General features: G+C 47.0%; 1 protein-coding gene and 1 long non-coding RNA gene across 5 annotated transcripts in view; one reads left to right on the top strand and one right to left on the bottom strand.

Moving 5' to 3' along the window:
• The window catches only part of ADAMTS17 (ADAM metallopeptidase with thrombospondin type 1 motif 17), a 336,604-nt gene that overhangs the window by 242,719 nt on the left and 69,697 nt on the right, over nucleotides 1-24,188 (top strand). For all 4 annotated transcript variants that reach the window (XM_047738521.1, XM_047738519.1, XM_047738520.1 and 1 more), the window contains 4 exons: nucleotides 4,038-4,118; nucleotides 13,224-13,381; nucleotides 16,175-16,334; nucleotides 18,848-18,983. In XM_047738521.1, coding sequence (XP_047594477.1) covers nucleotides 4,038-4,118; nucleotides 13,224-13,381; nucleotides 16,175-16,334; nucleotides 18,848-18,983 — 535 coding nt within the window. The remainder of the gene's footprint in view (nucleotides 1-4,037; nucleotides 4,119-13,223; nucleotides 13,382-16,174; nucleotides 16,335-18,847; nucleotides 18,984-24,188) is intronic.
• On the bottom strand, nucleotides 16,104-17,785 carry LOC125105245 (uncharacterized). The gene is made up of 3 exons (XR_007128847.1): nucleotides 17,675-17,785; nucleotides 16,475-16,635; nucleotides 16,104-16,233 (listed from the first exon to the last, which is right to left on the bottom strand). It is a non-coding gene; the product is annotated as an uncharacterized LOC125105245 (long non-coding RNA).

Raw genomic sequence — 24,188 nt, 5'->3', positions numbered from 1 at the left:
CTAACAGTAAAAGATTTGAAACAACTTAAGTGTACCTCAGCTAATGAATAATTATGTAAGCTACAATTCAAATGAAAAATTAAATAGACCTACACACACTCACATGGATAGATCTCCCAAGATATGTTATGTTACAAGAAGTATAATATAGTACACTATGACTATATATAATGTTTCTCCTAATGCATATGTAAAACATGGACAAATATAAATATTCTTAGTTTTCATGGATATGTGTATATAAATAAAATATATGAATGAATATACACCAGACCAATAGTGACAGTTTTCACAGAGAGTGGAGTGGGATTAAGAGGACTTGAAATTTACCTATATTATAAAATTCTTAGGAGAAAACATACATGTATATTTGTATAATTTAAAATACATAAAGTTTTACAAAAATAAAAATAAATTCACTGATACACATAAGCCTGTGTCCTAACAATTAAAAGTCATGCTAGCCAATGACACTCTCCTGTTCTTCCTTATTGTTCAAACCTACTACAAGCAACTGGTACAATTAGAATTTGTATCACTAAAAATTAGTAATTTGGAAAGAATATCAGAACAGGATCCATCACTGCACTAGGAAAGAGATAAAAATAACAAATACCAGCAAAACGTTGCCAGGGAGAAGGTGAAAATCATGACCAAATGCTACTGCCGTAAATCCCAAAAACTGGTTAAACAATAGCCTCAATAAAACAAGAACTCATAACTAAGATAAAAGAACTCAGTGAAGATATAGTGAAGCAACAGAGGGAGATGAAACGTGATTTGGTAGAGCTATGGAAAGATGTCAAGGATGAACATGAATCCATCACAGAAACCAAGTCTACATGGAAACAAAGGATAGTAACATTGCTGAGAATACAAAAAGGAACATGGAGGACAAGACTGACAAAAATGAGTGGAGCAAAATGGAAATGGACAAAGAATCCAAAGGGTAAGAGATCAAATGAACACCATGGCAGAAAATCAGGCATAATTTGGTGTCTCCAAAAAAGAAAACCAAACAAATCAGAAAAATAGATACTTAAGTACGGTAATAATACATCCCAGGAAAAAATTCTACTAAACTATGATTAGCTTAATAGTTATCAGATTTTAAAGGTAAGACTCTTATAAGCATTCAATCTAGATTTTAGGTAATTTAATAAAAACAATGGATTGGCCTCAGTCTTTTCCTCACTGACATTCAGTGGAGCAACTCATAATAGTGGCCTTAGAGGAAGAAAGTGTGATCTAAGAATTTTATACCCTTCAAACTGACATTCGAGTATAAGAACAACAAATGATAATTTTTACTGTATTGCATTTCAGAAAATGTAATTCCCAAAAGCCCATCTCAAAGAGCACAAACTTGAGGCAAGTAAGAATTCATTGAAGAAACTGGCGGAGGGACACACAATGAACACTAAATTAAGTTTTAGGACTGAGACTAAAACGAATGCACTAATTATTTTAGCAAAAGATAAATGTTACAAATAGATACAGTGTAGGATTCATATAATAAAAGTTGAAAGATGTAAGGAAGTGAAGCACAGTGTAATTATGCTGATTTCCTCATCTTTTACTACCCAGGGATTAAAATACTTCACCTACTAGCTGACAAATAGCAATAATAATGCATAATAATAATAGCAATGTAAATACAATTAAAGGTTAACAGAAAAATATCAGAATAAAAAAGAAATAACAGTTAGCTAAAATGTATTGGTGAAGGAAAGACAAAGTAAGATACTGACCCACCCGCCATGTTAGCCATGAGCAGTGTGATTATAGTTCAAATGCCCTGAGGTCTTCAGATTGTTTGGGAAAAAAAAAAAAATGATGATTTCAGCAAAGCTTTAATATCTCTTCATAACAAAAGCTCTTAACTAGGATGAAAGGGAACTTCCTTAACCTGATGTTTGATATCAGTCACCTTAACACAACAGACATCATTTTCAGTGGGAAAACTTTGGAGGCATTCTTGGGAACATCATGAATAAGGCAAAGATGCCACAGTCCCTTGTTGCACACAACATGGTTTTGTAAGTTCCCACAACAATGGTGAAGGAGAAGAAATTAAAGCCGTAACGATTAGAACGGAAGAAACAAAACCGTCATAGGAGCAGATGTTTCAATTAGCTTTATAGGAACCCAGCCAAAATAAACACATTATTATAAATAATAAAAATGTTAGAAAGGTAGCTAAGTATAGGGTATATCTTATGAGAGACACATCCTTTTTACTATAATCTTTTGTAACTTGAATTTTGTACCTTGGGCACATACTGCCTAGCAAAACTCTATTTTATAAAGTTGTCCCCTATCTTTTAAAACTCTATACAATATCCTATTCATGTAAATGATGTATGTATTTTTATATGCATTATTAGATGCCGAAAAGGCTAGTCACCAAAATATTACTTTTTAAGGGGGTAATTTCTATAGTGCAATGTGTTCATTCTGGGTTTTTTTTTTTTCCCTTCTGTGGTTTGAATTATCATAAACTATTTTTATAGTAAAATAAGGCTAGTTTTACTGTGAGAAAATGAGGAAATAAACCAAACTCTCAAAAATAGGTACTTCCATAATCTCTACGTAGTTGGGCTTAAAATCTCTCCTTTTTAATGCTCCCCTGCTGATTCGGGTGATCACATTTAGGAACCACAGGGGAAGGTTTCATAATCTAATTTGGGACCCTCATCTAAATTGCTGAAGCAAACACACATAATCCTTGTCTAAAACCCAAATGAAAATCAAAACAAAATGATCACCAGCCTGTGTTTCAAAATCACACCATAGGGCTGGGCTCAATTAGTGACCGGGTTAACCAGGCAGCAGCCAGGGCCTGACCTCCTGCCCGGCAGCCTCGGCCCTACCTTCCTTGAATCTTCATTATCCCTCACTGTCTGGGCACATATGGGGTCAGAGGATGGGCAGAGGAAGGCCCCCCGGGCCTCCAAGGACCTCCCGTTATAGTTGGAAATACTCAAGGAGACAGACAAAAGACTGCACTGGGAGAGTTGCAGAGATGCCCAGAGGTCAGTGAAAGCAGGAAATGGCCAACAGTGTGTTAAGGAGTGGTGTTGCCACTGGGCAAGGAGCTTAGCTTCTGCTATCGTTCCATGGATTGGGGGACAGCTCAGAGTACAGTAAAGCCCAAAGGAACCTCCAGCAGATGGAGTGGCCAAGGGCAGGCTGCCTCTGTGCTCCAGGGAGGGGCTGTTCCTGCAGGATTCCAGGCTGTCTCAGTCTGCCAGGGCCCCTGTCACTAAGTACCACGGTCCCCAAGTACTGCAAACTGACTGGCATGAACAACAGACCGTTGCTGTCCCATGGCTCTGGGAGCTACAAGGCCAAGATCAAGGTGTGGGCAGGGTTGCTTCCTTTGGAATGCTGGAAGGAAGAATCTGCTTCATGTATCTCCCCCAGCCTCCAGTGGCTTGCTGGGTGTCTTGGGTGTTGCTTTGCTTATAGAAGCATCTTGAGCAGGGAGCCCAATGCGGGCTTGATCCCAGGACCCTGGGATTGTGACCTGAGCTGAAGGCAGAGGCTTAGCAACAAACCACTCAGGCGCCCCCTAGAAGCATCGCCCCCATCTCTGCTTCCTGTTTCCATGGAGTTCTGTGTACCTGTCTGCATCCGAACTCCCCCTTTGTAGAAGATGCAGTGCCCATTCTATTCCAGCGGGATCTCATCTTAAGGAATCACATCTGCAAAGACCCATTTTCCAAATCAGGTCACACGGTGAGGTAGTGGGGATTAGGACTTCAACATAAGAATGAGGGTGGGTGAGGGGAGACGCAGTTCAACTCTCCGTACACACAAATGGTTCTTTCTGGAATTTGGGCAGCCCAGAGGTTCTGGCCATAGAAGAACGCTCCGTGTTAGTTGACTTGATTTTTTAGAGCCAGAACAGCAGCAGGCTCTGAAACCATGGGGGGGAGGGGGAGGGTTAGGTGGATTTTGGGGGGTGGTTCTAAGTGTGCCTCTGTTGGGGGGGGTGGAGGCGTGCTTCACCTTCCTGTTATCTGCCACCACAGGTTATATCGAAGCTACCATCATTCCAGCGGGAGCCCGGAGGATTCGCGTGGTGGAGGATAAACCCGCCCACAGTTTTCTGGGTAAAACAAAAAGAATCTAACTCATGATTTATGTTCTGAGATTTGGATCATCGTGCTGATTACGTGGTCCACCTTCATTCTCCCAGGCTGTGGGTGTTCCATTCATATCCGAGGTCTAACGATAGAAGTAATCACAGTGGGCCACATGATGCCATCCTAGTTGGCTAAAGTGCAGCCGCCCCCAAGTGGATGGGGCAGGGGAGAGGGGATCAGTAGGAAGGAAACGAGGAATTGGGATCACAAAAGTCCCCCAAAGTCACCCCAGGAGAACCCAGAGCAGCCTTTGCCTACATAGCATGGGCACATTGCCCAGCTATTGATAGCTCTGGGGATGGTTTCATAGCTGGGAAAAAAGAGTAATAGCCCTTGAGCAAATGGAACCACAAAAGAACACTGGTTTTCACTTAAGTTCTGTGTATCCCAAATTCCTTCTGGCCAACTCTATTGACTTCGGGCACAAATGCCTATGTCTTTCTGTCAAAGGATGGGGTTCCATTCTAGGTTGGTCTTCACTGCCTTCAGCAGAACCATACTTCAGGCCCTAAGAATTGTTCAGTTGAACCCCTTCTCAGGCATTGAATTCTCTCTTGGTGTATCCTAAGCTTAACAGCCAGCCTTTCCATTGGTCCTCGAAAGTATCTGCCTGGTACTTGAGTACTTGTGGGTTGAGTCCTATGTGTTCTTTATGCTGTTATGGGAACAAAAGGGATGCTCAGCCTTCCTCCTGTATTTCTATCTTGGGTTGGATTTCAGACTGGAGGTGGCTGATCTCCTACCCAGGTACCCTTCTCCTGGGCTTCCTTCTGTTACTATCTCCTCAGTCTGTGTTGCAAAGTTCTGTTTGAGAATGACAAGAATATACAAGACATGATCTCTCTCTCTCTCTCACTCTCTCTCTTTCTCTTTCTCTCTGGCTTCAAACTTAAGAATTAAGTTGTTTTAGCTGAAACAGTTTTTCATGAAATGCTTTCATTTAAACTTTTATCACTGACTTTTTTTTTTTTTTTAATTGTATCTTGGTCCACGTTCCTGCCTTTGTAGATACAGAAGGATCTAAGTCTTTCTTTGAAATAGTCCCTACCTGAGAAACTGAAAGTCTGGGGCACCTGGGTAGCTATCAGTTAAGTGTCTGCCTTCCACTCAGGTCATGATCCCAGGGTCCTGGGATGGAGTCCCACATCAGGCTTCCTGCTCAGGGGGGAGTCTTCTTCTCCCTCCCCCCTCCCCCTGCTCGTGCCCACAGGTGCTCCTTCTTTCTCTCTCTCTCAAATAAATAAAATCTTTTTTAAAAAACAAAGTCTGATTAGACAGACATAAAACAAACCTATAGTAGGCAAGTTTACAATGAAGACCACCATCCTATAAGAACCGCTTGTGGGGGCACCTGGGTGGCTCAGTGGGTTAAAGCCTCTGCCTTTGGCTCAGGTCTTGATCCCAGGGTCCTGGGATCCAGCCCTGCATCGGGCTCTCTGCCCAGCAGGGAGCCTGCTTCCTTTCCTCTCTTCTCTGCCTGCCTCTCAGCCTACTTGTGATCTCTGTCTGTCAAATAAATAAATAAATTAATTAAAAAAAAAAAAAGAACCTCTTGTAAACACCGAGTTAATCCTCACGCACATGCCTTGGGGAGAGGCAGGAGTGGGGCCAGGAGCTCTCTGAGTGCCCACACCAGGGCTCACCAGCCAGCAACCTCCTGGGGTCCCTACTGTGACCCAGGCAACCCTGTCCCCTCTTCTGCAGCTTTCACTTCTGCCATCTGCCCCATCTCCTTGAGGCCACTGCTGCTCCTGCTTCCAGGGTAGGACCTTACCATCCCTTAGGGTGACACCCACATGGGTCTCATCAGCCCCTATGGCTTTGCGACCCTCCCAGCATGGCCACTCTCCCAGTCTAGCCTGGCACCCTTCTCTGCAGTTGCCCCAGCTGTCCCTGCAGATAGAATGATGCTTATGCACACTTTCAAGGTAGCCTTGTGCTGCTCTTGGCAGTTCCAGCAGACCCGTGGCCTTCTTTACGGAATTCCCAAAGAGCCCACCCCCTCCTCACCAGCATTTGCTTTGGAAGCCCAATCGCCTAGTGTCACCCTTTCTAGCTGGTACATCAGCCCTCGCCTATCTGGAAGAATTTCTGCCTCTTGGGGGGCACCAGGCCTTGGAGGATGGCAGACATTGCCTTTGACCTGATCTCAGTATCCCAGGAGCAAGCCCCATTCCTCGGTCAGTGGCGTGGTTCTTCCATCAAAGCGGCAGCAAGCACGTCCTTTGGCTTCTGGTCCTGGCTTCCGAGACTTCCCAGCACCATTCTGGCCCCTGACCCAGCCCCAGATGTCCCTCGAAAGTAGGAACGTTATCTGTACTTTCCTGCAAGAAGATAAGAAGGACAGAAGGGTGTCAGAATCCTTTGGATTACTCAACTTAGTAAAAATGAACTTCTCCTCGGAGCCTGTGTTAGGGCCATCTAACTAGTGAATGCTGCCAGTGTTGGGGACTAGCTCTCCGGTTGGTTCCTCTCAGCTCCTGGAGTCGGCGGGCCATGTGTGGGGATGACACGAACATCAACGTTTGGGGTTCCCAGGCATTGAGCCCTGCCCTGTTCTGCAGACCTGATTCCTCACTGCCCCAAAGGCATTGGAAAATATTGCTTTGCCTCTTTCACTGAGGACAAGACGGAAGCTCCAAGGGTTCATTCAGGAGCCTGTGCATCCTCTTCATATCCTCTGGGGCTGTGGCCGTTTACAAGCCTCCTCGAATCACCCTGATGTGTCCGGTCATCACCAGACATCAGCGGGGCCAGGGGAGGGGGCATCTTTACCCAGAGAACATTTGTTACACTCACACATTGCTTTTCCTTCTTTGTGTGGACCTCAAGGTGGCAAACCTCCATCCCAAGGAGATGGGTTCCATGTCTCAGAACAACATCCCCAGAAGCGCTGGACCTCCAAGGGAGCTTAGAGCCAGCTTTGGTCTTCTTATCTTATCCCTATGTTTTTAAATCCCAGGAGTCCAGGGCTGGGTGTGGGGGTGAGGGCAAATCTGAAGGTGGTCCACGCTCCTGATGTTTCTAAAATTAGTTCAAACAAGCCCTGTTTCCACTCGGGGCTGGGTGCTTTGGAAGTCAACCCAGTGTAACTCTGAATGACTCTCTCACATTTGCCGGGAGCCGTTCCTGCAGAATTATGCCCCACCTACCTTCAGCCCCCGCTGCCTGGCTCTGCAGCAAGGCACCTGGCACAGGAAATGCCTCTGCAGTTTGTGTCCACAGCTGAGAACAGAGCTGGCAGAGCTCCGAGTGGAAATACAAGGAACTGACGGGATGCCAGGATTAGAAGTAGGTTGACTGTGGGTCAAGTCTTCCAGTGGAATCCAAAAGGGAGAAAGACAGAAAGAAGCCCAGCTTCTGCACAGCTCCTCACAAGAGGAGGGCCTGCAGATGGGGTCGGACCTCTTTAATGTGCCTCCAGCCAGCTGTAAGGAGCTGTTCCCCTCTCCCCCACCCCCAGCTCCCCAAAATGGCCCAGGATCTTTTCCCACAGTGCCTAGATGTCCAAGGACAATGTGTAGTGGTTCACAGGGAGAAAGAGGGCCCCCAGAGAGAAATGGACATTTGCCATCAGACCTCATGTTCTGGGCCTTTCCTTAATGGAATGGTTTTGTTCTGCCACAGTAGCAAGAGAGAGCTTGTTTGTGCCCATCTTCATCGCTCCAGAGGTCTCTCCAGCTGCTGAGAGTCTCTTCATGGCTTCTAACCCAAATACATGGAAGCAAGCACTGCTCTGTTTTGGATGGTGGCTTAAAACATCCAGCCTCTGACCCAGACAGAACCAGCAAAGCAAAAAACTGTCCTCGCCGGCAAATCCAAACTTCAGACAACACAGATCAAATCAAGTCGCTGAAGATTTTCCTTTGTTCGTCACTTTATTATTTGCCTGTCAAATCAAAACGTGTGTAATCCTTTTAATAGCCCCTGTTTGAACTTCTGGACCTAAAAATCTTAATTTCAATGCAGGCTAACCTCAACCTGCTTACAGACACAGGGGGGCTTGGCTAGACCCTTGATGCCACAGGAATGAGAAGGACGGGAACTTGTAGGGCCCAAAACTTAACTCTGGGGCCTTCTTTCAGAAAACGAATGCCGCATTATGTCCAAGGCCTTGGAAAGCACTCCTACAAGGGGCCTGGGTGCTCCTGCCCCACCGGCTCTCAAACACCCCGTGGAGGGGAAGCTTGCCTGGGGTGGAGGCTAATGCCAGTGGGCTAGGGGATGATCAGCATTCCCACTGGCTGGAGCTGACCCAGCCCCACAACGTAGGTTTCCCATCAGACTCCACATCATACCCGTGTATTTGCTATTAATAACGATCTTAATGTTCACAGATTCTCTGAGGCTGCTGTCCCACCCTTCTGAAGGACTCGCAGGTGCTAAATTCCCATCTTAGCGGGAAGTCCCAGTGTCACCAGTGGACCCCAGCACCTTGCAAATTTGTGACTGTTGCTGACTAGATTCCTCACCGAGTCAATAGGTTAGAAGTGATCACCTTGCTTCTCGGCATTGCTGAGCCCCAATGTTGAACCCTGTGTTTTCCCTCCCATTGCAAAATTCATCAAGGACTGACATCACCATCTAACTGTCCTGAGGAAGGGGTGCCAAGTGGACATCATCAAGCCACATTGGAGGCACCCGGCTGGCTCAGTGGGTAGAGCATGCAACTCTTGATCTCAGGATTGTGAGTTCAAGCCCCATGCTGGGTGTAGAGACGACTTGAAAGCCGTGTTTGCAGTGCCTAGAAGCTGTCGTGAAGGTGGCCATACTCAGAGTTTATTCTTCCTAGGGCCCTGTGGACCCGCCCACACCCCCAGAGCTGTGATAGAGTGAGCAGCTCCAGCCCAGCCCCTCCAAAGCAAAGCCAGGAGCTTTCCGAACTCATGGTGGGGCTCCACAGTAGCCACGTGCGGCTTGGAGGAGCTCTGCATTCACCACGGTCACACAGACTGCTTGAAATCTGCCCTGCTTGGGGGCTTGCATTTACAGGCCCTATAAATCTAGGCTGCTTTCCCCAGCGAGCTGGGTACCAGTGCTGCACCGTCTGACGCGTTCTTCCCCCATTCAGCACTGACCTTGTTCTGTCCTAGCTGGCCAGCCACAGCCTGCCACTCTCACATAGCCTCCTCCTCTTCCTTGACCAGTCCCTACTCCTCCCAGGCCTCCCCAGACCCACCCTGCAGAGCACCTTGTGCAATGTCTCCTCCACCTGCCCCTCTGAACCCTTCCCGCTACTGACAGGCACATCCCTGCTCTGGTGATCAGAGGCTGACATGTCCCGAGCCCCAGCCGGCAGTCCATCTGGCCACTGGATCAGCCACAGCCAGTGCCTCTGCCGACAGAAGCAGGGCTCCTCAGGATGGCCCGCATACTTCTACGTGCTGCTTCTGCAGGTGGTTTGAGAATCGTCTCCGGGTGTCCCTCCTGCACTTTGGCTAGTCCTTCCCAGTCTTAACCCCCCAGCTGTTTGACTTTTGGCGTGGAGGCAGGGTAGCTTCAGTGTCACTTGAAAGTGCCTTACACAAAGGGCCTAGGAGATGCACAAACAAGGCCGAGTAAGAAGGAGCCACCTCATCCTAGGCGTTAGTGCCGGACAGGAGCAGAGGCCCAGGAGACAGGTTAAGGCCTAGATAGCCTTCTACATCTCAGGGTATGATGCTTACGCTGCTAAGGATCCTAGGGTGGTTTCTAGGAGTCCATACTAGTAATCTTCTTTCCCAACCTGCCCTACCCCTATCGTGGTTGGCATTTTAAAAAACAAAACCAAACCTTAAAAAGACACATGTGAAAGCCAAACTGTTCTCAGTTGGTTAGTATCAGCTTCAGGCGCTGCTGGATCCAGGGGCTTAAAATGATGTCATGGGAAACTGTGTCCCTCTCTACCCTGGCACTGCTGTCCTCTCAGTTGACTTTAATCTGGGTGCATCTTCCCAGGTGCTGGTAATCCAGATTTCCTTTAAGTCTCCGGGCAATCCTGTAGAAAGTAAGTTGCTTCTTCCCAAGGTGAATGGAAGCCTTGGAACTGACTCTCACAGTCCAGGATTGGGGGATGGCCCCATACCTGGAATGGGGATGAGTTTGGAGTCAGATAGAGGAAGAACATACCCCCAAAGGAAACTCTGGGTTGTTGTTACTTGGAGATAGAGACAGCCAACACACCATTCACAGCAGCCATAACATGAGAACAAGGCCAGGACCCCAACTCTTAAACCCAAGGCCCCAGCCCAGGCACTGAGTCAGGGAGTCAGCTGGTGCATGTGGGTGGCCAGTGGCAAGGAGAGCTGCCGCTCCAGAGTTTTGAAAATGGGTTCTATGGGGTGAGTCAAACATCGTAGTGGTCCACATATAAAGAAACTAAAGAAACTGCCCATCTCTCTAACTCCAAGTTCTGGGTGGGGGAGGAGGGTCTCAACATGCTCGCATCTCCCACCCCGATAATAAGAACAGTGAAACTTCTCTCCCCTTCTCCACCCTTTAGAGCCACTCTTCATCTTGCCTCCCTTTCCCAGCCAGACTTCTAGGGGAAAAAATTGCTTCACCTCCCACTTGCTTCTCCACACAGAGCGGTGTTCACAGGAGAGCTCTCATGGCCGCCAGGTCAGGATCCACAGCCCATGCCTGCCAGGCACTCCCAGGCCACCCTCCTCCCTGCTTTTCTTCCAGAAAGTCTTCCCCGTATGCCCCTGTCCCTGTCCCCCCACACACAGATGCAGACCCTGAGCTCACCTCTGCCACGGAGCCTATAAAACTACCGTGTTTATCTGTTTTCTCACCTGTCTCCCTTCCAAATGTTGAGTTCACCAGGGGCAAGAGCTCTGTCCTCAACACCCAGTGAGGAGGCCCTGACTGGTAGTGGTGGCGGGGGTGTGGAGAGGGGAGGCATGTGTCTGCCACTCCCTGTGCTTCCCCAACTTGTTATCTCTGGGACCGTTCCTTAAGGACTCTGGCCCCTCACTGTGTCCATCTGCCACTCCCCACCAGCCTGCACTGATTTCTGAAACCAGATTTACGTGTGTGTGTTCAAGAAACAATTCTCCAAACCTACAGAGAAGTAGAAGGAACAGTCTGTGAGTTTTGTTATAATAAGGGTATATGGAATGCGAGACCCTGCGGCAGTTGGAGCCTGGAATGTGTTCTCTCCAAAAACAAGTATTTTCGTATTTGTCGCAAAACTCTAGATGGAGGCTGTAACCTAAAGAATAATGCCAGAGTGGTAAGAGTGCTGAGCTCGGTATGTTTAGGTTCAGGTTGTCCAGTCTTTGTAGCTGTATGACTTTAGGCAGGTAACTTAACCTCTCCATGCCCCCATTTCCTCATCTGTGAAATGGGAAAATAATGCTTTCCCTCAGAGAGTTGTTGGGAAGAGTAAATGTGTAGAAGTACGCGTGGGGGCTAAATCCAAGAATGTGCCTCTCGAAGGTGGCTGGTAGGTTTTGGCTGAGGAAGGGATAAAGGAGCAGAGATTGTGAGTACTCTTACATTTCCCCTTCCCTCTTGTAGCCAGGAAATTTCAGTAGCAGGTAGAATTTCTTGAAGGGAAATGTTCAGTTCCAAGAGGTAGAGCCTTCTCTTTTCTAAGCCTTCCCTGGAGTCCTGTAACCCTCAACCGCTCACTCTACACAACCACCCTGGATATGAAATCCTGACTGGAAGTCGCTCTAGTGGAAAGCAGCCCTTCCTGCTTCTTCCTAGTTTCTCTTGGCAGTTCCTAGAAGGGAGGAGTCGTGACCATGCATCTCCTTCACGCACTCCAGGACAGTCTGGTGGGGTGAGAGCAAGCAGGGGGACCATCGTGTCCTAGAGACAGGGAAGCAGAGGCCCAGCATTCCCCAGATGCTGGTGGCCTGACCAGGACCAGGTCCAACAAGGTCCTGACCCAGCCTTGGGGCTCATGAATTGAGGGCTAACAGAAACCCCTTTTTGTTTTCAGCTCTCATCATCCAAAATTGGTATTAAATGTGGGTGTTTTATTTCTCGCCTTGGGAAGCAGAGAAGAGGGAAGGGGTGGAACTGATTTCACTGATTGTGGTCAAAGCAGGGTCTCAAAGCGATTGGAAACATCTGGGGCATGGGAAGGGAGTAGGGGGGGTGTCCAGCTGCACTAGGGAAGAGAGGGACTGGGAGCACCCAGGATGTCCTTGGAGTTTCATCGTTTGGGTGACGGAAGACTTGTTCTCAACCTGCCGTCGTCTGCGACCTTCTCCCAAATGCCAGAGTACATTTTAGTTCTTGTCATTCTTAAATAACAAAATGAAACCAAAAACAACAACAACAACAACAAAAGAGAATTTCACTACAGAATGTTCTAGTCGTGAGAACAACATGACTCCAAACCTAGGCAAGGGCACATAAGAAAGTCACGGTCTGCACTCAGATAATCAATATACATCGTGTGTGGAAAACCAGATTTTTTACTCTGGCCAACCAGCAAAGTGTTGATTTTGTTTCTTCCAACACATTCTCTACCCAGTGGAAGGGTGAGCCAGCAGAGTGTGAACCCGAGAACCATGGAGCCTCTCCCTCGTGGCATCGTCCAAGCCCTACTGTCCCATCTGTGGTCAGCTCAGGTTCCCTAACTCTACCATTTAATAGAACAGCAACTGTTTTCTTGGAGGAGCCCCCACTTTATGACCGTGGGGCTCTCAAGTCCTTAAGAAAAGCTGGATTAGGCTGTCAAAAGCCCCAGGTAGGTAACGGTTAAATGAATTGACGAATTTTGCTAAGCAGCAAACCCATCTCTGTGGCCTTGGACACATTAAAATAGAATTCATCCATCAGGACGAAGACCCTCTACCCTGGAAGTTTAGTAAAATGTGGTTGGGCTATGCTTGTCTCCATCCCCTGGCGTTCTGTCGCACAGGGTTCTGCAAATCTTGAGCTGTTTGCCCTCTGTGAGCGAGACTTCTGTTCTCAGCATCCAGAAAGCCCACCTTCTATCACTGCAGACCCCCTCCTTTCTCCTGTAGAGGCGGAGAGGAAGATCTCCAACGGACCCCTCAGGACACCCAGATTCCCCTGAAAAGGCCAACTGACGCCCCCTGATTACATGATGTTCCCTTTTCTTCCTAGCTCTGAAAGATACCAATAAGAGATCCATCAACAGCGATTGGAAGATAGAGCTCCCCGGAGAGTACCAGATTGCGGGCACAACCGTGCGCTACGTTAGAAGGGGTCTGTGGGAGAAGATTTCTGCCAAGGGACCAACCAAGATCCCACTGCATCTGATGGTAACTTGCTGTGCTCTTGCCTTTGTCCCAAGCCCGAGGCTCCAAGGGGTCTGCCAGTTCCCTTCCTCCCCGGGGGTGCTGAGGAGAGGAGCTCGCCTGGTTCCTGGTGGGTTTCTTGCCACCTGCTGCTCGAGCCTCCCTCTCTCCTGGTCTTCTCTTATCTCATCCCTTTCACCACATGCCTGAGAATTTTCCCCTGACCAGACTTCACCCTGACTCTTCACTGGCAGAGCTGCCATCTTTTTCAAAAGGAACAGCCTCCAGGAAGGAAATACTTGGCCGTGTGACAGCCAGGGAGAGACTTGGCCCCACTCAGAGTCTCTGCTTTTATATCAGATGGCACAGGTCCGCCCCACAGTTTGTGTATCCACACTGGAAACTACCTTTTGGAAATGAACTGTTTGACTCCGTTTCCAAACCAGCATCACTCAGATTTTCCAGACTCAGGTCTGCCCCAGGCATTTGGGCATCAGGAGAGGGAGAACCAGGTTCCACAGGAAGATCGGCCCCCAGGGTGGTGTCATGGAACCTGGCAGTCAGGCCAGGTTGGGGCCACCTTGTCTTGCCCGTTGTCTCAGGGCAGGGGAACCCCATGCGAATCACTTGAATATCAGTGATACGTCCTTTTAAGAGTACTAAAGATCTCCAGAGAAAGGGATCCTACCATTTCCTTCTTACGGTCCAGGAGTTCCCATGACTCCCTTCTAATAGCTCATAATTATTGATTCCACATCTCGTTCCAAAGCACAGGTTCCGTGACCATTTGTGTGTCTGTAACCAAAGCACATTTTGTCCTCTGTGCTTCCGGAGTCTCCGCTTGGAAATTCTTTTTTTTTTTTTTTTTTCCCTCCGTTAATTTGTCGTCTCTGGCAACCTGCAGCCATTCAAGGTTAGGTGACACCTAGAGGAGTCGCCAGCCACCTCTCAGGCAATCTCCTGAGGAGACTGGCTCTGCTCACGAGCACCCGGCGGCCGGACAGACATGCCCATGCCAGCCCTGCCCCCCGGCCTACAGTGAGAGAGCAAAGGGAACTGATCTCCATGCCCGGCTTCAGCCATCCAGAAACCTGTGTCTGCCACAGTCAGCCCACTAAATCCATGGCAGAGTTGGCTCCGTACGTCCCCAGCCCCCCAGGACCCATCCCCAGGCCACTGCCCTGTGATGAGATTCCATCCTAGTCTAAGGCATTGGAACAAACCCTCCTGTCCTGATTTAAAAGGGGTTCAAGAGGAAGCATAAGATAAAAAAGATAAGACCCTGCAGCCATGTCCCCTGTTGGCTCGTGAATTGCTTTTCTCTAACAAACCCTAAGATTGGGGTGTATTTCCCTCTTTTGCCCAAAGCTTTCACAAACCACGAGGGAATCGTCCGCCCATGAAAGCAAACATACAGCCCAGATTCATTCAGACCGTGCCTCAGAAACTACATAAACTCAGCCCAAGTCCCAGCCCTCTTTAACATTAATCATTTTTCTTTCTTGAGATATGATTAGTTCAGGTTTTTAAATCTAGAAATAAGAGGTGCCCTTCTGCCTCTACAGAGGCATCTGTTGTCCCCAAACTGGGGTGTGTACATGGCTTGCGGGGTCGGGAGCCCCCACAGAGTCACAGGGACCTGCATTTGAAACCAATTATACACTCACACACGCAAATTATACATGGCTGCAAAATTGCATGAAATTGGTTTCATATGGATTCTTGATTCACCAGTCTTATTCCCATACTGAGATAATAAAGATCTTTTAAGGAGGGTTTTTTTGTTTTTTGTTTTTTAAACTGGAGGCATTTTTCCAAGTGTATCACTGCAAGCCTGTTTCTTGGAGAAGTGGATGTTTATGCGGTTCAGGCTGCCCTTAGCACCTCACCCCAACCCTGCAACTCAAGCCCTTCGAGGGCTGGGAGATTCTCAGGGGCAGCAGGGGCACCTCCCCAGGTCAAGGCAGGTGGAGCACACTCTTCCAGGCTTCAAAGTGAACTTGATCGCTGCCTTGACCCAGGAGTGCCCACAGGTTCCAAGTCTAGCCTGACAACCCATCACCTCCAGCCACACTCTGATAGGGCCAAACACAGGGCAGGCCCATCCATCTGCCCACTCACCAGGATTTCAGACCCAAGCGCCCCAGGCTGCCGGATGGCTCCCCACTCCCTCATTCTCGGCTTTAGGCCTTGAGCCAGGCCCCTGCCACCCTGTGGGCATCTCCGTCCTAGCTCCCGTGGCGGCAAGAAGGCTCAGTCACCCCTGGACTCCTCCGCAGAAGTCCCCAAGGTTCCTGTATGGTGGGGCTGTGTTTGCCCTTGAGCCTGCCTTACATGCGGCAATGGCTGATGCTGGGGGACGGAAAACTGATGTCCATTTTCAAAGGACAAGAGTAGCCCTCCCCATTCAGACGTCTGTTTTAGGCCAATGCCACATATTTGTGTCTCTCTTGCCCGCGAGGGCAGCTTCATGGCTGAGTATGCGGGAACAGGTTCTTTGCGTAGAGCAGCTCTCCCGGTGAGAACCCACAAATGTGCTCCTCCAAAGTCCTCGTCGAAGCGGGTTCTCTCTCCAGCAGGAGAGAGCAGGGCTCCCTGCTAAGGGTCCACATACCCTACTGCCCCAGTTGAGTCTCTGAGGAACCTGAGTCCGAAATAAGGGAGTGCCCCTAGACCGAACCAGTCTTGAAACCCAGAAAAGACCTGCTTACTCCGGTAGAGAGAGCCGGCCACAGTGTGGCTTCGTTCGCCAATTCTGCAAGCCTGTGGGCTTCTGCTCCATTTCAAAACGGCCTTTGATCTTTGCTGCTGATCCAGGTGCTGTTATTTCATGACCAAAATTATGGAATCCATTACGAGTACACCGTTCCTGTCAACTACACCGCAGAAAATCAGAGTGAACCCGAGAAACCCCAGGACTCTTTGTTCCTCTGGACCCACAGCGGCTGGGAAGGGTGCAGTGTGCAATGCGGAGGAGGTGAGCCTCCGGGGTCATGGGCCTGTCGGGTCGGGTGTGGGGACTAGCCGGAGGAGGGCGTGAACCCAGGGCACTCTGTGGCCGGCGTGCAGGGTGTGGGAAAGGCTGGCCGTGTCACCTGTGTTTCCGCAGGAATTTACCCACGCCCCACTGCAGTTCTCTCTGCAAAACACTCACTCAGTCTTCCACACTCCTGCGCCCACACAGCTGCTCTGCCTGTGGTGCAGGGCCCTCGACCTCTGCCCTGAGTGGAGGTTTAGCCCCTGTACAGGTCTATGGCAGGTATGACAGGTGAGTGACCCTGGGGATGAACAGAATAGACCTCCACCTGTTACTATTTGGTAGAGGGCCCCCAGATGATTTGCCCCCAAATACTCTTTTCTCTTTGCCACAGGTACCCCACTATACTACACAGTAGAAAGAAAGGGCCCCACGAGTCCAGGGAGACATTCCAAGCATGCCGCCATGTTTTAGCCAATGACTTACCCCCTCTATGCTAAAATTTCCTCATCTCTAAAACAGAGGGATCCACCCCTGTGCCCACTGCAGGGATGAGACCGCCATGCTAAAAAATCAGTATCAGCAAACGCACTGTATTCGTTACTGGGAGGTTTAGGGAGCGCAGGAGGAAGCCATTCACAACAATTAGCTAGAAGCCCTTTTGTATTTTGTCACCCTGACAGGACATATGGCCAGTTCTCGGGAGGTGAGACACAGAGTGGGTGGGTTTTGATGGGCACAGAGTTAGGATGGAAGGTTCACCTGGACTCTGGAATGCCAACCCAGAGAGTGACTTGGCCCAATAAATACCCATTCCTGCATGGTCGCTGACCACCTAGATGATGTTTGTCAGATATCCAGTATGTAGAGGATCGTTTTTGATTTAAGTGACTTGTCCCATTTTTCTTGGGTAAGAATTACAGCTATAAAGTGATTGGGCCATCAGACACTGCTGGAGTCAGCTGTGAATTCCCTCCTTCTCCTGCACATCTTGGCTCACTGTCCTTGCTGCTTGTTCTCGGCCTGTTCCTCAGGCATCCCTGGCAGTCAGCACAGCCCCAGGATCCTCCGTCAGCCCTGTCCTTGTCCCTGTCCCTCAGCTGTCCCCCTGTGCCCATGGCCCTCCAGCCTCCAAAGGCAGCACCTCCCATATCCCCGACTACCAGACTTTTCCTCCTGGACAACTTACAAACTAAGCATGTCCCAGACAGAGCAGTTAGCAGGCTCCCCTTGGCTGGGGGGCCGGGGAGTGCTGTTCTCCTTCTGTCACTGTCAGCCCAGTGGCATTCCTATGGGACACCAATGACTTCCAGATTGTCCAGTGACAACTGATGACTCACCATTGTCAGACCTGCAGTCAGAGTTGAACTGTGGCTTGAGGTAGCCCCGTGCCACTTACGCTCATGCAAGGCTGCTGCTGCAGGCAGTCAGAGCTGATGGTATCATTCAGGATTTTGCAGGAGGCAGATTGAGGAATCTGGGGTCCAAAGAGTTGTGCCTGACATCCTCTTATTCTTATATTGCTACACTCCCCAAATAATCATAAAAGCAGAAGGTAACTAACATGAGTGCTAACCCTGACTGGGCTCTGTTCTAAACACTCTCTGTGTATTAGTTAATTTTAACTGTCCCTGAAGCACCCTGAGGCACAGGGAGGTTAAGTGGACCAGCCTGGTTGAGGAAACTGAGGCACAGAATCATGGCGGCTAGCTGTCGATCCTGTGATCGTTATGCCAGTGATGGACCCAAGTTTGAGCCCAGACAACCTGGCTCTTGAAGCTACCCTCCTAGCTCCCATTCATCCTCCTCCCTGGCAAAGCCATAACCAAGCCATGTGTAGGATGCTTTGGGGAAACCCAGGGAATGGCTACCCCCATCTGGGGTAACCAGTTAATGACGTCCCCAAATGCAGGTGATGCTGAGGACATGTAGCTGTTGGCCAGCTAAACAAATTCTCAGACTAGCTCTAGACTGCCCACATGGAGGAGACAGGTCTGTGTATCCTTCAGACCAACCTCCCTGTTGTCACTGCTGTCCAGCAGTTCTGGAGGGATTCTCCAATAGGTAGCTATGATCTCTGGTAAGGACTAATGTACAAATGTGTAATCAAGACCAGACCTCTGTAGACTTTAAATATCAAAAGAACAGATAAAGAGATTGGCAATCTTTGTTGGAAATTAAAGTCCCAAATTAGAACTTTGGCCTCTGTGGATCCCGGGCTGTCCGAAAACATAGCTAATCTGCGGTGTCACCTTTTTCCAGTCCTGTTCTAGAATCTTATTCCTGCCCCATACTGCCCCTGCCATGTCATACACACCCTCATCCCTAATATTATGGTTCTTTCTCTGACAACATGATAACATGTCACTTCACTGACAAACTGCATGATAACAGTCACTTCACTGACAAACTGATCAAAAGATGCACCCAAATGCTCCTCTATCTGCATCCATGTATGGCCTTTCCAGGTGGGAGAGCCACAGTTGCTCAGTTCCCTGTGGTTTGGTTTCCAGGGGAACGCAGAACCATCGTGTCCTGCACACGGATTATTAATAAGACCACAACTCTGGTGAATGACAGTGACTGTCCTCAAGCAAGCCGTCCAGAGCCTCAGGTCCGAAGGTGCAACTCACATCCTTGTCAGTCACGGTAAGGAGCTGTGTTCTCATGCTTGGACCCTCCAGGGTCAGGGCAAAAACACCCAGCATGGGGTGGGGCAGTGATAGACAGTTGATCCCACAGTACCTCTTTGCATCATGTACTGTTGTTGATGCTCAGTGATTTTTGCTTGCTTGAAATACTGATTAGCTGGCTCTGAAGCCAGGGCTCTGAAAAAAATGTATAATCCTAGCTAGAAGGCATTTTTTAGCACGACCCTAAGAACATCTCATGGAGAAAAAAATCATCACATACCCTCAGCTGATACATGTCAGCTCCCCCAAGTTATTTTGTCTTAGGAGAAAAGGAAATCGCAGAGTGTGAGCACCCATGAGTGAGTCACACAGGTTAGTGTTTGTGATGGGTCTGTTTCGGCAGCTGAAACTAACACCAGTGAGTGTGGATCTTGGTGTTCATTGTTTGGAATCTGTCAGAAGTTCTGATGGATTCCATGGCCATGATACTTCACGTGCTCTGAAGGGAATTTTCTGGGGCTGTCAACTGAGATGAATTGTGTGAAATGTGCTTGTCAGTTAAGCTTTTATTTCTGGTCATTGCAGTGAGACATTTCATTGTACTGTGATTAGTAGAGTGTGTAATAGCACCCCTGGCCTCCCATTCTGCTCTGGGTTGAGGTGTCTGGCTTTTGCTTGGTGGTTCTGTGCATGTTTTTCTTCTGTAAAGAAGCTGGACTTTTGATGTGGCAGTTTTGTAAACTCAACTTGGGCTTCTTGCCTGGTGCAGAAGTTTCACAAAGCATGTGGTTTTCGTGCCATCCCCCTTTGCCTTGTCAAACTGGTCAAGTGTGCAAGTGGGAGAGGGAAGATAGCAGGGAAAGCAAGAGGTGAGACTTATTTCATTGGTGGTGTGTGGTCCTTAGCAAATCAAGAATGACGGTGGATGGGAGGGTGGGTGAAGGGGATTAAGAGGTATGAACTTCCAGTTACAAAATAAGTAAGTCATGGAGATGAAAGAGACAGCATAGGGAATATAGTAAGATGGTGGCAGTGTTGTCTGCTGACAGATGATGAGTATACTTATGGGGAGCACTGAGTAATGTATAAAATTATTGAATCATTATGTTGTACATGTAAAAGTAATATAATGCTGTATATTAATTATACTTCACTTTAAACAAAGAAAGACATCCTACCCTAACCCTGAAGGTCATGAGGAACAACTCACTTTGGGAAGTCTTCTCAAGCATCTGGCTATGAGCAACCACCCCACAGACTCCTCAGTTGATGAATGAATCAACCACACACACACCCAGGGGCAAAGAGGGAAGACCTTGCCACTGTGACAACCCAAAGATCAGACAGGCCACAGAGACAGCTCAGCTCTGTCACATACTAGAAAGTAGGATATGTGAACCTAGAAGACGGGGGGGTCAGCATGGGCTCAAGGGCATAACTGAGCAAGAAAGATCTTAGGGAACCAGTCAGTAATCATATTTTAAGATCATTTATGATTTCAAACTATTTTAGTGTCCAGAGATTTCTTAAATTATGCATATAAGCCAAGTAACATAAAACATGAAATCAGAGTTGCTCTGACTGAATTGAGACACATATGTGATAAGGAAGAGTAGTCTAGTGCATTCTGCCCTCCCTCATATCACAGTTGGCCCAAGGAATGGACCAAGGAATAAAGCTTACAAACTGTCAGGGACTGTCTGTTTTCCATAATGATGGGGATGCTTTTATTGGACCAACCCTCAATATTCTTCACAAGGATACTCTTAACTGTGCTGATCACATACTGTATTTGGTAGCCAGTAGCTAGTCCAAATTGAGATGTGCTATAAAAGTAAAAATATACACCTGATTTTGAAGATTTAGTATGGAAAGAGATTATAAAATATCTTAGTAATTTTTAGTACATGTTGAAATAATTATGCCTTCGACACATTGGGCCAAATGTAACACATTATTACAATTAAATTCACTGTTTTCTTTTTAAATTTTAATATGGTAGTAGAAAATTAAAATTACATATATAGCTCATGTCTTAATTCTGTTGAATGGCACTGATGTAGATTAACAAAGCATTCACAATGTTCAGAATACACTCCAAAATTACCAGACATAGGAAAAAAAAACAGAAAAATGTAGTCCATACATTAATGGAAATGGACTCCAAGATGACACATATGTTGAGATTAGCAAACAAGAATTTCGAAGCAACTATTATGCTCAAAGACATAAGAAAAAATATAGTCACAATCAACGAACCCCTAGGAAATCTAAGCACAAAAAGAGACACTCTAAAAATGAACCAAACTTTAGGACAAAGAAACACAGTATCTGAAACTTAAAAAAAAAAAAATCTCTTTGATGGGCCTAATAGCAGATGATGAAAAAAAGAACAAACTTGAAGGTGGAAGAATAGAAATTCTCCAGTCTGGAAAAGCAGGAAGAAAAGATTGTTGACAATGACCAAGACTCAGTGATCTGTGGGATCTGTGGGATAACATCAGGCATACTGATATAAGTGTAATTGTATTCTCTAGTGAGAGAAGAGGAAGAGGAGAAAAATAAAGCAGAAAATAATCAAGGGACAATGACCAAACCATGTTTAGTGAAAGACAGAAGATAGGTAATTGTGTCACTTCTTGAGTATTTCCACTAGATTCCAGGTGAATTCAAAGCTCCATAACAAAGTCTCTCATCATCACACCAATAGGCCAAAGCAACACCTTTATGGTTTTTGCCACACACAGATACTCCAGGAGGGGACTTGACTGAACTGTAAAACTACACAGAAAACCTTGTAGGAAAACACATACAAAGAAGTCACACCATGCAGCATGCATTAACAAAGGTATGCACCCTTTAAAACAGTGCTATAGAGCTGCTGTGAGCTTGGATGAAGTATATGGAGTGTGTATGTAGGGGGAGAAGGGGTAGGTGTGGCTCCAGATCATTCACAGAGCATTCTGACCACGGGCCTGCAGTCTTGCCCTGGTTGAACACAGGTTTAAGCCAAACCCACTTTGGACTAAAAGTAAGTTCAGAAGCACATGCTTAGTATCTCCTTAGAATAAGGGTTAGCAAACTTTTTCTGTAAAGGCCTAGATAATAAGTATTTTTGTAGTTTTATAGGCCACATATGGTTTCTGATGTCTGGTTTTCTTTGTTTTGTTTATAACCCTTTTAAAAATGTAAAAACCATTTTTAACTCCTGGTTTGTACAAAAACAGTCTGGAGGCCAGACTTGGCCCAGACTTTGCCGGCCCTGCCTTAGATTATTACTTACCCTTGCCTTGCCCTCTGACATGTTGGAATCACAACCTCAATATAAGCCCAAGCTCTGAAGGTACAACCTCAGGAAATACACTTTCTTGTTATACAGAGAAGGACATGTCATTATACTGGGTTACTCTGCAATGCCCAGTTGTTCAGTACTCTTTTTTAAAGCAGTCAGCATGACCCTGAGACTTCAGTACAACATTGGGAATTTCCTTCATCCAACCTGCACCTGTCAAGCACCTTCCCATTCACCAGGCCCTGTTTGAGGTACCAAGATATTTCAAGGTGAGAAATACACACAAGGTCTTCACTGTCATGGAACTTGATAAATACTAACTTTCTCCCTCCCTCCCTTTCCGACCTACCTTTCTGGGTCAACTGTTTTTCCTTCCTGACCCACTTCCTTCCATTCCCTTCCTGACTCCATAAAATCACACAAATCAGATTTAAAGAATGAGTGGAATTTCCCAAGGCGGAAGACAAAATGAAATTGATAGAAGATGGCACCTGAAATTTGTCTCAGAGCCTAGACAAGAAATGATTCATTGCCTCCTCTAGTTTGGTTTCATTTGCTGGTTATTTAGTTGTTTATTTTGAACCATCTGACTTCATACTGTCTTGAAGAACCCATTTGAAAGAGCCCCACATAAGAATGAAGTGTCATGGCTCATCAAAGAGTATTTATTGTTTGGCTGAAAGAAATGTGTGATCTGAGAGATTTTAAAATTCCTGCTAGTCTTAGTTGTATTTATTTATATTTAAACATGCAGAAGCACACACACGTATGTATATATACGCATATACACATAATATATATATGCGTATGTTATGTGAAGATATATATATGCATACATGTTTACACACACACACACACACACACACATTTGGACAATAAAACTTGAATTATTACAGAGTGTGATCTAGTTAACCTGAGTCTTTCTTCAAAACATCTAGTAATATGGACTTAGGCTGGTAGGTGAAGAAAAAGTGGAGATTGGCTTAGAAAATTACTGCTAAATAATCAGATTTCTTCTATAAGTAAAGAACTGAGCTTTGATAAAAGGGGTGGGTGTGGAGATGTGAAGGGTCTGGAGGAGAAATGGCTGTTTCAGGTGGGGTGGGCATGCCTGGAAGACAGAGCCTAGAAGCTGGAAGGAGAGCCCGAGAACCCAATGGTGTAAATTTTATTGAAGAAGCCAAAATGCAACTCTCTGTTGAATCTGGCAAGGCGAAAGAGCCTTTCTATATTATTGTTACTCTTTGACCTTTAAAACAACAGCGATGTTTGTCTTTTCCCTTATATTTTTCTTTATTTCTCCTGATCTCCTTTTAATTTTCTTCAACCCTCTTTTTCCATCAAGTTCCCAACAGTTTCCCTTACCTTCCCAACGGCACACCATTAGCACCTCTTTATTCTAATCCTGCCCCTAGCTCTGTGGATACTTCTCCCAAACCCTGCCATAACCATATGGAATCTGGAATCTGACACACAAGGCAGATGGCCTCTCTCCAGCATCTTGCACACCAATACAAACACATCGGCAAACCTGGCCCCCGACATTGGCAGGAAAGGCAGAAATCACAGATCCGCTCAGCTGTTATGACTGTGGCCAGCAGTCTTCACCTTGCTGACCACAGTCTGCAGGGAAGAGGCCCCACCATCATTCGGCATCCAAAGAGTAATGCTGTGTGCCAGATCCTTCAGACCCAGGCCCTGATAGTGCTGGAGCAATGAGGTTGGGGTATGACCAGGAGATGGGCTCATTCTGGAACACATAGCTCCTGCTACCCCAGATTTAATATTCTTGCAGTCTCTTAGAGCTCGTTGGCCACTTTGAAAAGGCCATTCCAAGCTATTAGATGTTTCCCATAGGATCTGTGATTTGAACTCCTTCCCAGGTAGCACATACTGTACTGTATTGTGTTGTGGATTAGAGTGATTCAG

The sequence above is a fragment of the Lutra lutra genome, chromosome 7, assembly GCF_902655055.1.
Source record: "Lutra lutra chromosome 7, mLutLut1.2, whole genome shotgun sequence".
In the NCBI taxonomy this organism is placed as follows: Eukaryota; Metazoa; Chordata; class Mammalia; order Carnivora; family Mustelidae; genus Lutra; species Lutra lutra.
This window is presented reverse-complemented; position numbering and strand designations above follow the sequence as displayed.